At 37.5% G+C, this 14,382-nt stretch overlaps 1 protein-coding gene across 2 annotated transcripts in view; it reads left to right on the forward strand.

Annotated features, from left to right (window-relative positions):
- The window catches only part of COL22A1 (collagen type XXII alpha 1 chain), a 281,196-nt gene that overhangs the window by 103,584 nt on the left and 163,230 nt on the right, over window positions 1-14,382 (forward strand). For both annotated transcript variants that reach the window (XM_075211680.1, XM_075211681.1), the window contains exons 5-7: window positions 3,991-4,102; window positions 11,013-11,136; window positions 11,822-12,097. In XM_075211680.1, the coding sequence (XP_075067781.1) occupies window positions 3,991-4,102; window positions 11,013-11,136; window positions 11,822-12,097 (512 nt within the window). The remainder of the gene's footprint in view (window positions 1-3,990; window positions 4,103-11,012; window positions 11,137-11,821; window positions 12,098-14,382) is intronic.

Below are 14,382 nucleotides of genomic sequence, written 5' to 3' on the forward strand. Positions count from 1 at the left end.
GTCTTATTAGTTTGACAAATGCTAAATTAAAACGAATTCATTAATAAATAAACTCATAATCATCATCATCATCTATTTATATATATAGCGCCACTAATTCCGCAGCGCTGTACAGAGAACTCACTCACATCAGTCCCTGCCCCATTGGAGCTTACAGTCTAAATCCCCTAACATACACACAGACAGACAGAGAGAGATTAAATTGCCACCTTACATGTAATTGAACATGTAAAAGTTGACGTTCCATGTGTAATCCTTATTCAGTAAATGGCATAAAGTTTCCGGCACCACATATCTGAAATATTGTGTAATATTGAATTTTACACCAGAATCCATTGTCAATAGCCAGAAAAAGCAAGTTTTGTGTCATTAAATTCACTTTTATAATCTGTTCATGATGCCTGCAAGGTGTAATGAACCAGTGTTGTAGCCATTGCTGCGTTAAGCGACTCATATTGAGAAATTAAGCAAAAAGATTATCTATATATAGATTTATTTTTGCTTTTTGTATTTTATCAGAGGCACCAACTATCCGTCTGTCTGACTGTATGTACTCAGTTTCCACCCACTCCTCCATGTGACATCATGCATTGATTAAAAGATCTTATAATTATCTTTTTTTACTTTAAAGTGTATTACCCATTTGGGGAATAATGTATGTCAGAGGAAGTTGTCTTGTACTGCATAGTTTATGCTGTAACTGGGGCAAGAATAGCTGAGCTATAACCCAATCAGATATTAGCTTGCTAACTAATCAGACAGCTATAAGCTGAACTCTGATTGGTTGCACTCATGATTGGTGTTTAAACTTGTATTAAACAATCCCCTTTGTGTTTTTAGTGATCTTCTTTTCTGACTCCCTCAGACGTACCCAAGAGATATTGATTATTTCAAATATAAACCTACGTATCTCATTACATTCCCTTTCCATTATCCATGCCGTTCTATGAGCACTATACAAAAGAAAACATATATATTACATTAAACATGGCTTTGATTTAGATATATATTTTAATAAGATGGACATTAATTCTGTTTTCGCATGAAACACCGTTTTATTAATCTACTTTTTAAAATAATCTATTTTGATTTTCCTTTTATACTTAACCACCAACCACATTTAAATAAGATCTCTTTGTTCTCAATGTAATAGTCTAATATTGAAATGATTAATGGTTAAACCCGTTCCTTGCATAATATCCGCTAATGGTACATAACTTTGGGGAATGAGTAATACACATATTCATTCTGCACGGTGACCTTTATGTGAGTGCAGAGGTCGTCAGCTCAGAATCATTTCCCAGAAAAATGATTGTCCTGGGGCGACCATACATTGAGATAGCAAATAATTGTTTTGTTGTAAACATTGCTATCAGCATATGCCATTTTATATTAATAATGTATTCATTTTTTAGCTTAAATTGTTTTATTCCAATTTCTACAAAACAATACCCAAGAAAATAAAGCTTAACCAACAAAACATACATTTTTAATGCAATAAAAATTGTATAACAATATGTTAGTATTATTGAGGCTGAAAGGATAACACAATGGTTTATTTTATTTTGTAACATAGAAGGTAACAATAGTATTCTTGTTCTGAACGTCTTGGGTGATCCTTGACCTTATAGGCATTACATTGTACTTGCTGTAGGCCCTTTGTCCATATTCAGGACTGTATTAATGTTTGGCCAACGGGGCATTTTGCACCATTTGACTCCCTAGTATAGAACCCGGTTAACAGACTCCTAATAAGAGCTTATATATCAGACAACTGGTGTCCTAGAAAGACCCTTATTTTAAAGCCGGAACCTTCTCCTTCAACTAGTTTCTAAGATATCTTGGATAAAATTAAAAAAGTAAAAATAAAAAAAAGATTAGCAATCTAAGGGGCATATTCAATTAGGTTTTGTGATCGCGTTTACGTGCGTCTGCGCGTGTAAAGTGACAATACGGTACCGCAACATTGTGGATTTCCCTAGGTGGTGCGGGGTTGCGGTAACGGGACTTGTGCAGCCGCGCGTCATAGCGATCACCAGACCTAATTGAGTATGCCCCTAATAGTGTATCATGCTGGGTTGAATGCAATTTGCATTATTGATGCATAATGCGCTTTTTTGGTTTTATTTCTAAGCAAGTGCACAAAGCACTGGTTCCGAAAAACGATTCATTTGTGCAAATGCCCAGATGTAAAAAAGTGTATTTACACCAGAAACGCAATTTGCGTTCATCACTCCATAGTCTTTTTATTCCTCAACTTTACATAACCCGAGCATATTCAATTGTTGGCGTTATTGCCTAAAGTAACGCGGCGCGCACACTATTATCGTCATTGCGGCTCAGGGAGCTGCGAGCTGAAATCCGGCTTAGTATTACCGTAATAACGCTAATACTTTTTACGCCGCCGGATATTCAAACAATTGAATATGCCCCTAAGGGTGGGATTCAATTGGCGGCGATGTGGTGCCGCGCACATTGGCGACAATTACAGTAGAAATCTCCGCTCATTTTTCCTCACACCTCTATGGGGTGCAAGGAAAAATGAGCTGAGATTTCTGTCAGATCTCCGCTGCGAAGCGTCACACGGATGTTTTCGGAGACACTCACGGCATAATTGAATTCCCCCTTAATTGCTCTACATATAAAAGGAAGTAGCTCTGAACTAGTTTAACAGGGTCCTCAGGTCAGGGTATCACCAGTAGTATCCTTCACCGGGGGGCGACGACGAAGTATATTTACAAGTATGCTGTCGTTCTCTTGCTATCTCCGGATGGCAGTAGCTGGAGGGTTCAGCAAAGTTAAAAGTACTTCTTAGTTAAATAATTTTTTTTTCTTTTGTTTTTTTAATAAAGTTTTTTTTTTTTTTTTATAAACCTTATTATTGTTATTTTTAATTGAAGCTGGGATTGGAATCCCAAATTAAGGAGGATGCCAGTCAGCATTGAAATTTTGTTGATACATTGAGGTGAGACAAGGTTTTGTAGTGCTGCGAGAAGCAGCGATAGAAAATAACCTCAATTTGATAAATGGACCTTTAACTTCTAACTGTTAACCGTGAACTGCACTTAAGCTTAATAGATGGTGGATCTTACCCCCAAAAATTGGGATACTGTAAGAGAATCTCACACAACTTAACTTGTGCAGTGGAAACATAAAAACATTGAATGATTTTGCTGCCCTCATGAGAAAAACTCATGAATATGCCATACTTTTAGGATATAGTTACAAGTTACAGTACTGCTCATGTTTTACAAATGAGTTTGAGGGACCGCTAATATGATTTTTGCTTTAGTCCGATCATCTCTTAAAATGTTCACTGATCTTATAATTTCAACTATACTCACTGAACTTTTATCACGTCTGATGTCAGACAGACGGCGCTCAATGACCCGTTAATGTTTGTACAGTTTGTACAGATCAATGTGTTTCTCCATAGGAATCTACAATCCCTATTTTTTGCTCAGTTGAAGCTGCGTTCACCATCCGCTGAACGCAGCACAGGGCAACACAATGTAACATAATAATTAAGTGTCAAAAACAAACTATGAGTATGTATGTATCTTTTACAGCATGAATAAAGGTAAATTATTTTTGCATGTCTATAAGGTAATTTCAAATTATTTTAGCTGCTCTCAGCAAAAGAGACAGGCTGCAGAAATTTGGACAGAAATCATAGTTTAGGAACATGGCAGATACACATTTGTTTTCATGTTTCATACTAGTAGGTTAATTCGCTGCTTTCAAAATTGACCCTAGTCTCTCTCTGTCTGTCTGTCTGTCTGTCTGTCTGTCTGTGTGTATGTGTGTGTGTTAGGGAATTTACACTGTAATGTGAATGAGTTCTCTGAACAGCGCTGCGGAATCTATGGCGCTATATAAATAAATGTTAATGATAGTGATGATGTTATATCGGTTCGTAGCATAATGCAGTGGTCACATGTCTCACAATAATCTAATCTATTTCATTGTTCGTTGATCATCTTGTGACAGGTTTTGATCTCATGGAGTTATTCAACATAAAAGATGTAGTTGGAGGGAAAGAGAACGGAGTTCAGAGCTCCTATGTGCGTCTCGGAACTTTCCCTGTCGTCCAGAGAACTGAGTGAGTCCATCCTGCATGTTACATGCACAAAACACATTGATCTACAGCTCTCCGCCCCTTTTGGGGAATTTTATTAAATGACGTAGCATATATGACACGATGAGGGTGCTTTATGAATTGCCAAGATTACATGTATGCACAACATTATTTTATTACAATACAGAGCATAGAAAGGTTCTCACCCTTATTCTGGAGATTCATGCTCGGTTTCTGCAGATATGTTAAGGTTTATTTTGCAAGGGTTTTATTGTCTGAACTGCATCAGTCTACATAAGGCATCCATCTCTATTTCCTAAACTACTGATGGTTTTACCTTCACGTATAGGTCATATAATGTATGACAGTAAGGAGACATTGAGGATTACTGTATTTCATGTTTCATCATTTTACATGATTATTTGTTACTTTGATGTGATGTAATTTCCCTGGGAAATGTGCCTAGGTTGCGTAGAAGGATTACCAACGACAAATTAAAACCACTTCTAAGCTCCACTAAAAAGTTCTGTGGATCCCATATAAATATGTATAATTTCTACCTCTTCCAGTGGAATAAAATATGTTTTCCAGGACAAGATAACATAATTTGTTCTTAGAAACAGGGACATCTATGCTGCTTTCTGTAAGGACTGCCCTGATCCGAGCATGTACTGTGTGTGACACCATTTCACCTTGGAAAGCCACAATTGTGTCCACCAAAACAGGTACAAACATTAAGAAATAGGAAGAATGCATTACAAAGCAGGAAGTAATGACTGCTGCATTACTTCTTTTTTCATGTTTGTAAATGACTGCTGGACTGTTTACTCAAAGGTGTTAAGAAAACGGCATTAAATGCATGAATTTTAATGCCAGTATGTAAGGGGTCTTTTATCAAGTTATTGGGGTGACAATAAAGAAACACTAGCATAAAGAATGACAAGTAACACAAGATATAATAAAAAAAATATTTTACATAGCTTCGATTAATGAGGTTAGCATACAAATTTCTTAAAATGTCTAGATCAGTACAGGGATCCACGTTCATATTCTTCCTAAAGATGGAACACTGTCACTTCCATGGCAATTTTTAAATCGAAGAGACAGGGGTGACCAACTATATAGCAGTAGAAAGCAATAACACTACATCTAGGGCTTACATTAAAAGATATATTGCTTCTATGCTAGTACAACACTGGGCAGTCTATTTGTTTTACAGCCCAACATTTTTTGCAAAACATTTTATCTAGTTCATATCTAGTACAACATCGTCTAAGAATTGCAGACATTCACTTATCTTATATCGCTTATCTTATTTCGATATGAAATGCAGAACTTTGCAATACATGGATTCACACTTACAGTTACAATATATCAATTCATACATACAGTGTTTAATATGATGAGATATATAATATGTGTGTAGACATATATGTTTTAAAACTTTATATTTATATCTACACTTGTCAGGTAAAGCATGATAGCTGCATTGAGTCTTGTGTTACATATAAAAACGTAATATCACTTTTATGATGTTACAAATGTAAAATTAATATCAATTTATTGTAAATTAAACATTTCTATACTTGGATAGAACTTGAGACATTTGACATTGTATTTAGCTTTTAAATGGGATAAGCCCACATTTCCTTGAAGTACCAGATTTCCTTGAGTCTCCCCCATACCACACACAAAGTGGACTGGTCCAGAGACAAGGAAGAAGTTAAATGAAGGACCCCAGGTGCTGGTGGATCCTATTTAATAAAAGTGCCCTTTATTGTGCTCCTGGATTTGGGCTTCAAGAAGCATCTTAACTCATTTGCAAACCTTGGGAACAATTTGTTACATTGTTATGTCTTTCAATGAAACTTATTCAACAGGTTCTCATCAGACTGGTACGATACAGGGCAACCGTTGGTACGTCGTATAATGAATAAATAGAGCAGACAATGTCAGATTCCATCGCGCCCACCTAATTCCTCCTGGGAAAGTGCTGATCACGCTTTATTTATTGGGCGTTGAACAGAAGAAACACAATGTAAAAATGTAAAATGTTAATATATGCACAGACAGGAAGAAGCAGAACTGAAATAAGAGAATGTGCTGCTGTTTTATCCTCCCCGGGAAACACATTTTTAAATAATTTATACATTTTGGGCATTTTGATTTGTACTTTTCGTATCAGCCGGGATTTGATAAAAATGTGTAACTTTAAATGTGTTTTTTTTTTTATTTATAGAATAGGGAAACCCACTATTATGTATTAACTTATATTAAGGCCTAGGTACTAACTAAGGAAAATAAATTAAGAATCTAAAATATTTCTCTGTAAATCCATCTGGCATCTGTTACTCTCCTTTGATGAAAATGGATGCTGTCATAAAAAATTATTAAATGTCTATTTTTTACTTTCTTTTAGACACACTACAGTCAGTTTTAGGGGGTTTTTTTTGTTTAAAGAGACAAATAAAACCACTATTTTATAGCAATATATAGCAAAGGCTATGTAATACTGTGCTAATGTTATACACAAAATAACATGAGTGACTAACAGCTTGGCAGACCTGCTTTTCAAAAATGCAGTGTCTGGATTAATTGATTGATTGATTGATTGATTCAGACACAGGGGCGGGGTCAGGGATGTCACAATAACTAAAATGCCTGAGTTTTTTGACCTGTTTGAGATCCCACCAGGACAATGTCCTAAAGATGTAGGAGAAGGTTTAGCTTTCTGTAATGTAGTGCCTGGGGAAAGAAGGGAAACTGCCGCCCCTCTAGCCCTCAATTTTAACCAAATTAACATAAAACATTAATAAACTGCGCCCCCTTCAACATTGCGCCCTGCTGCAACCGAGCATTAATTATATGGCTCTGATTATTCTAGCTGTCTATGTATGTTAGATTAGATTGTCAGCATTTCCGCTCATCTTCTTGGCATCCTCGTTTTTTATTTAAGTACTCTTTTCTTTTGGTGTTCATTTAAAGTTAAATCCAAATGATTGCCAAAATATTTCTAGAACTACAAAACATTTTAAAATATATATATATCAGGGGCGCACGCAGGGGGGTATCTGGTTCTCCAGAAACCCCTCCCCTCAGCGAAGAATGGGGGCTAAACAGTGCCCCTACATAGCGGCACTGTACTGTACAGCAGCCGCGGCGCTGTCAAAGAAGCGTCCGCGACGGTGCTGTACTATAGTACAATACAGCACGGCCATGGATGGTTCTTTGACAGCGTCGCGGCTGCTGTTCAATACAGTGCTGCCGAAATGTATATATATACATAACTGTCCATTTGAAGTTAGAAGATAATGGCTCTGAATTGTTCTTAATCACCACGAGACATGACGCAGAACGATGTTCTGACCGCTGGGATGTGGAACATCAGGTGGTTTGTGAATATCTAATACTCTTTTAATGTGTCTAATCAAGGTACCAGTCACAATCTGCTCAATGGGAGTTATATCAGGAGTACGTATGTATAAGAGCTATCATGACTGTGAATCATTCCTCCCAGGGGTGAAAACGTTCTTTGTTTCTCTCTAAGAATAGATATCATTGCAAAAATGTTTGTTCTGTGTGTTGCTTTTAAAAGAAAAAAATAAAAGGAAAAATTATATTCTAGAGAATATTCTGACTTCAACACTGTGGGGAGCAGGATAATTAACACAATTGGGACTCTCGTAGTGGCAACTTCGTCATCACAGTGTTCCCAGTATAATAGATTATGACACCCCATTATATCAAAAAAATAAAAACAAATTAACACACATGCATGATTTTTAAATAAAAGTTAACTAAATAAACAATTCCACAAAGCTCTGGCTCATTACTTAAATATACAATAATGCTGAATTGCGATCATCATAAAAAGTAAAAAGAATATGGTTATATGGTCAACTTAATATTAACATTAGACAAAACAAAGTAAAACATATACATATTATTTATGTTATTATATCTCTGAATATTTTCACTAATTATTGAGAAGATGACAACATGTTACCTTGTGTTGTACCATTGTTTTGTTCAACAAGAGAAGCTTTATAAACTTGCATTCATTTTACAATGAGTTAAGTGTTATTATAAAATATTTTAATTTACCACATGTTCCTTGGACTATCACTTTTCCTGAGGGGAAAGCAGTGTAGTCTGTTAAGCTGGATACACACTAAAGGCTTTTCACCCAATTATCGTGGGAATCACACAATAAACGACCATTAGGTACGAAATTGCATTAGTGTGTATGCTTCAATAATCATGTTATATCGTACCAAAGCTCATCGTATTGTTTGATTTGATTTTCTAAATGGACTAAAAATCTCTATAAACGATGGAACGATGTCGGGCAAATTCTGCAGTGTGTACGCACTCAGGATCGACAGTGTCCATAGATCTCTATAGAGTCCGCAGAGTCACCATCTTTTCAGCCGATGGTTATGACAGATGAAGAGCACAGATCTGAAGGTAAATCATGTAATATGTGTATAGTGCGCACACAGGAATCGGCTGCTGATCGGGACTTTCAGTCGTTAACGATATCGCATCAGTAGAAATTTTCTGTAGTACACACAGCCTTTCTTTGGGGATACATGAGGAATTAGGGGTGTGAGTCGGCCATGGCCTGGGGATATAAATGCCTTATTCATTAAACATGCAGAATCGTCTCTGTAGCTCAGTCTGGGAGACATGAAAATCAAGTTTATTCATTGCTATAAATATGGCGAGAGGAGTGGAAACATGGAAAGAGGATGCTGGGTAAACAAGGTAACTGTGAGGGAGAAGCAAGAGACTTAAGTATGAACAGAAGTAATAAAAACAAGCTGTTTTTAAACCACAACATGGGACAAAACTTGCAAAACAATATTTTGAAATAGAGGAAATGAATAAGCAGCAAACTCCTTCAAGCTGCACAGAATAAAATTTGCACTTTTAGAAGATTTGAAAACATTTCGGGATTCGGTGGCTCTAGCTTACTGTCCAGTACAAGTTTTGTAGAGCTCTCTGTAGTTGACATGGCTGTGATATATACACAGAAGCAGATGCGGATGTAGAGAGCTGTGGGCCCCGGGGCAGAGAGGGGTAGGAGGGAACCGGGGTCCCCGACTCTCTGCATCTGCCTTTCAGCAGGCCCCATTATCTCCAGGGGCCCTGGTGCACGGCACCTTCCGCACCAATGGCAGTTCCGCCACTGCACGGAGGCATCTAGAATATTTAGGAAAAAGTTTTCCTTAATTATGTTTTTATTTTTGTAATGTGTTTAATGTCACTTAATAATGGGACTGGTCTTCTGTGACTACACACACTGTATTACCAAGGCAACCTCACTAAAAAAATTTAAATGTTTGGATAGACCTTTAAGATCCTCCCTAGTGACTTCTGTGTATGTATATAAGTAGGAACAGACACTTCTGAACGTGCCTAAAAAGGCATGCTTTAATCAGTGCTTTACCGACTACGTTGCATTGATGAGCTCCAAAAAGGGTGCAAGAGTCCTTCTTAATATGTTGTGTGTTATACTTATAGTACAAGGCTCTGAATTTAACGCTTCACTACCACCTAGGAAACATTATTCCCAACGTCACCCTCCCCAGGCCTACATGCAGCTGTTTTTTCTGGCTCTGCTGTATCTGAAAGACACACTTGGCAAATTAATTTTGTTAACCATGTTTAAATGACTGTGAGCAGGAGGACCAATCACAAGTCACAGTCTCTAGATTGTCATTGTGATTGGTCTTTCCGCTGACCCCACCTCCGCCCCCACAATTTTTCAGCTGGGGTTGTGAAAGAAATGGAGGAGTCTGGGAATAATGGCTACAGGGAGCTGTCCCCTGGGGCTCTCACTGGAGCGAGGGGCCACCTTAGGAAAAATGTGTTCTAGTTGGTCGAACAGCTTTAAAGGGTTGTCCTCAGAAGTGTCAGCTCTGGCTATGGGAAATCATTGGAGTTTGCTAGAATACTGACACTAGGTGAAAAAAAATATTAATAACCTTCAAAGTCAAAATATTGTTGCTTAGCCACTGCAAGCAAATTATTATGAAATCCTTGTCAGTTTAATAAAAGCAATCTAGTTTTAATAAAGGGCAGCACGGTGGCTCAGTGGTTAGCACTTCTGCCTCACAGCACTGAGGTCATGAGTTCAATTCCTGACCATGGCCTTATCTGTGTGGAGTTTGTATGTTCTCTCTGTGTTTGCGTGGGTTTCCTCCGGCTGCTCCGGTTTCCTCCCACACTACAAAAAACATACTAGTAGGTTAATTGGCTGCTATCAAAATTGACCCTAATCTCTCTCTCTGTCTGTCTGCTTGTGTATGTTAGGGAATTTAGACTGTAAGCTCCAATGGGGCAGGGATGGATGTGAGTGAGTTCTCTGTACAGCGCTGCGGAATCAGTGGCGCTATATAAATAAATGGTGATGATGATGATGATGATGATGATGAATCTACCATTAAGATTTTACAAATAACACTTTACATAAGAATAATAATAAATATAACATAGTAACATAGAAACATAGTTGATGAGGTTGAAAAAAGACACCAGTCCATCAAGTTCAACCTATTTGGATCTCCTGCAATTTTACACTTATTTTTGAAATTGATCCAGATAAAGCAACCGCCCATCTGTTTCAATCGGGAAAAAAATCCCTCCCGACCCGATATTGTAGTCCTATTTCTCCCTGGATCCATTACTATCCTTCAATTTTATTAACGGTCGAAACCCTGGATACCATTTTCTGCTAAATATTTGTCTAACCCTTTCTTAAACATATCAATTGAATCTGCCATCACAACCTTCTCTGGCAGTGAATTCCATATCTTGACTGCCCTTACTGTAAAGAATCCTTTCTTTGCTGGTTGTGAAAAATTGTTCTTGACTTAGGATATTGGAAGAAGAGCCAGAACGATACAATGCTCTTCTCTTTGTTTTTCAGGGATATCTTTCTACAAGGATTGCCGGATGAATACGCATTTGTGACAACATTCAGATTCAGAAAAGCCTCCAGGAGGGAGGATTGGTACATCTGGCAAATTATCGACAAATATGGAATTCCACAGGTAAAGTCCCTTCCACTCAAATACCACTAACCCACTCAAGCATGCCCTCTCTCCAGCCAATCACGACTATTTTTTTTCTACACCCCGTCCACTTTGAACCAAGCCCTGCCCTTTTCATGATCCACGAATCAGGACAGTCCTGCTGAAATTGATGCAGGTGGCATGTATGACATATACTATATTATTGGAGTCCATTGGAAAGGGTGTGGTAGTGCCTTTTTGCCCTCAATTTGTCAAATCTAAATAAAATAAATGTAAGGACTAAATATTTATTAAGTAGAGTCTGGCGGGACTATTTTCAAAGAGGGACTAGAGTGCCAGCACCATTAGTGGACATTAGAAAAAAATTAAGTTATAAGAGAATGATATCTTACAGAACTTGTATCCTGATGAGGCTGGCTTTTAGAATAATCAGTTTGTGCTAATTTTATTTACTATTCTTTTTTTTTACTATTTTTATGAAACACATTCAATGTAATGCAGCATGGTAATTGTTCAATCACGGTTTCCCTAATCACCCTTCTTTTTAGCATTGACCAACTATATTGTATTATAAGGTTGATTCATGGCTCTCCATGGTGTTGGATTAAGTTAGGACTCTTACTGTCACGATTACCCTCAGTCACTCTATTATTACATTGTTAAAAAGCCAAACACGGCTTTAATTAATGTCATTGGCTTCCAGGTTTCACTGAGGTTGGATGGAGAGAACAAGGCCCTGGAGTACAGCTCGGTGGGCGTTATAAAAGACGCCGTAAGAGCCAATTTCCGCAGCGCACAAGTCAGCGAGCTGTTTGACCGGAACTGGCACAAGATTGCTCTCAGCGTGCAGGCGAAGACCGTGACCCTGTACATTGACTGCAAGCTGGTCATGACTTTGCCCATCGAGGAACGAGAAAACATCGACATCCAGGGGAAGACGGTGATCGGGAAACGTCTATATGACAGCGTTCCTGTGGATGTAAGTCAGAGCATCCTGGTAGAAAATAATCTCTGTTAAATTGATTTGCATAGTAATGAATTATGGAAGTTTTAGGGATCTTTATGCAAATAGGCAGATCTCTTTGTCTGCATTCACTTTTATGAACATTTGTGTACATATCTAGAACATGTCTATACTTACCTAAAGCTGGATAGAGATGACATGGAAATATCTTATAACTTTACATAAGGGCAAAGGTGGAAAGTCAGTCTAATTAATATTACCATTGTACCATTGTTTTACTACTCTTTTATTCCTTATTGAATTATTAAGATATTTGGGACAGGGAGGGGGATAAGTGAATGTGCTTCATAAATTTTTCAGTTTTGTCAGTTTTAATCTTTTACTTCGATCCATTTTTTTCTATGTAGAAGTACGACCCAACAAACGCGTTCATCCCGCAATCCATTGGCCATTATAGCTCGAAATTAAAAACACGTACTTATGTCAGATCACTGTTAATGAATCTGCTGGAGAGTGTCAGGAATCATTATATGACAGTCTCGTTATAAAGGTCTTTGAAGCCACAGAATACATAGTATAACTATCTCAGCGTAATCTTTGTCCCAGGCACAATGGAAGGAGCCTAGCCCATGATATTTGTTAGGTTTCCTCTGTTATATGAACCAGCCATGGTCACTCTTATTGATGCTGGTATCAACTTTATACTACTGGCAAGATCATTCACGAAAGTCCCCTGGCTACCTATCGGCAGTGGTAGGTCTCCTGGCGGGGGCCTGTGTCGAAGCTTCACAATGCATTAGCCAGGCGGACAGAGCAAGAAAAATTGCTTTATTATTACATTAAAGCATTATTATATTTTTTAATTTTTAAATGAAATGATTTATTTAATTTCTTTTTTACATTTTTTATAATTTGTTAATGGTTTATCTTTATTTTTTTTATTTTTTTTATTACCGGATCTGGAAATGGAAACTCAGGTCCCTTTTAAAGGTCCTCTCACCGCTGCCGCCCAGTGTCACCGCGGAGCTGAGCATAGCGCAGCTACCGCGGTGACATATATATTTTTTTATACATTACCAATAGAAGATTTTCTAGTTGATTTACCATTTTTTGTCTCCATTAAACGCCCGACGGTTAATTTTTTCTCAATCTTTAATTTCGGTTTTTGTTTACTGATGTAACCCACATATTGTAGATAAAACAAAAATAATGAACCTTCTAAATTGGAAAATGGAGTTGTTGCCCATAGCAACCAGTCATATTCTAGTTATCATTTATCTAGTACAGGGGTCAGGGAACTTTTTTACCTTTTACTCCAAAATATATTTAGATACGCCGATGTTACCCCCTTGATTTGAAAGGAAGGAAATCATATATTATTAATTATTGGAATTCAAAATTTTATTGAATCTATTCAAAATTTCTTTGAAAGCTTCAACTTCAAAACTTCAGGTTTTGGAGGAATGGTGTTGCTTAATTTTTTATACGAGAGCATCAATATTGGGGTATTTTGATGTCAGAGCAATTTGGATACAGTCTTCAGCGTCCAATCGATTTCTCTGCTTTGTTTTTATGTTCGTTAGAGTGGAAAATCCTTGTTCGCAAAGGTAGGTTGTTGCAAAAGGCAGCAACTTTTTGACTGCCTCCTCATGTGCAATTTTGATGCCTTTGCAGCTGTTGACATCCAAAAATATGACAGATCTGCTTTGTTTTCAAATGTAATATGTGGTTCATTATTGCATCGAAGCTCAAGAAGTGTCTCTGCCAACCCTTGAGGCTCTTCTCGTACAGCAGCAATTTCACATTTAAAGTGGTCTACAATCCAACTGACAGCATGTGACTCGGCAGCATTACCCCCAGGAATTTAATTTTTACTCCATTTGGGGTAATTTACCCCTGTTTCCTGACCACTTTTCTAGTGCATTCTAGGACATGATAGTTACAATCTGATTGGTTACTATGGCAACACCTCCAATCTGTCTACTTAAAAGGTTTAGTAAATCTACCCCAAAGGCTGCCTGTCAGTTTCTGCTGACACTAGACACTGACTGGTCTGCCTAATGCGAAATCTGGGTCCACTAATGTTTTTAGACTCGTCAAAAGTTTCATAGAACATTAACTCGAACATAAAGATACAAATACACAGAATATAAGTTGTAAAGCCATAATTTTCTGCTTCCCTTGGTCAAAGCCTGGCAAGGCGGATGGCAGATTCATTATCAGTTGGTTACTATTTATCCGTGTTCCGAATTTAGACACTGCACATACAATTAGATTTTACTTTATTTGTTTTTATTTTT

Source organism: Mixophyes fleayi, chromosome 5, assembly GCF_038048845.1.
Source record: "Mixophyes fleayi isolate aMixFle1 chromosome 5, aMixFle1.hap1, whole genome shotgun sequence".
Lineage (NCBI taxonomy): Eukaryota > Metazoa > Chordata > Amphibia > Anura > Limnodynastidae > Mixophyes > Mixophyes fleayi.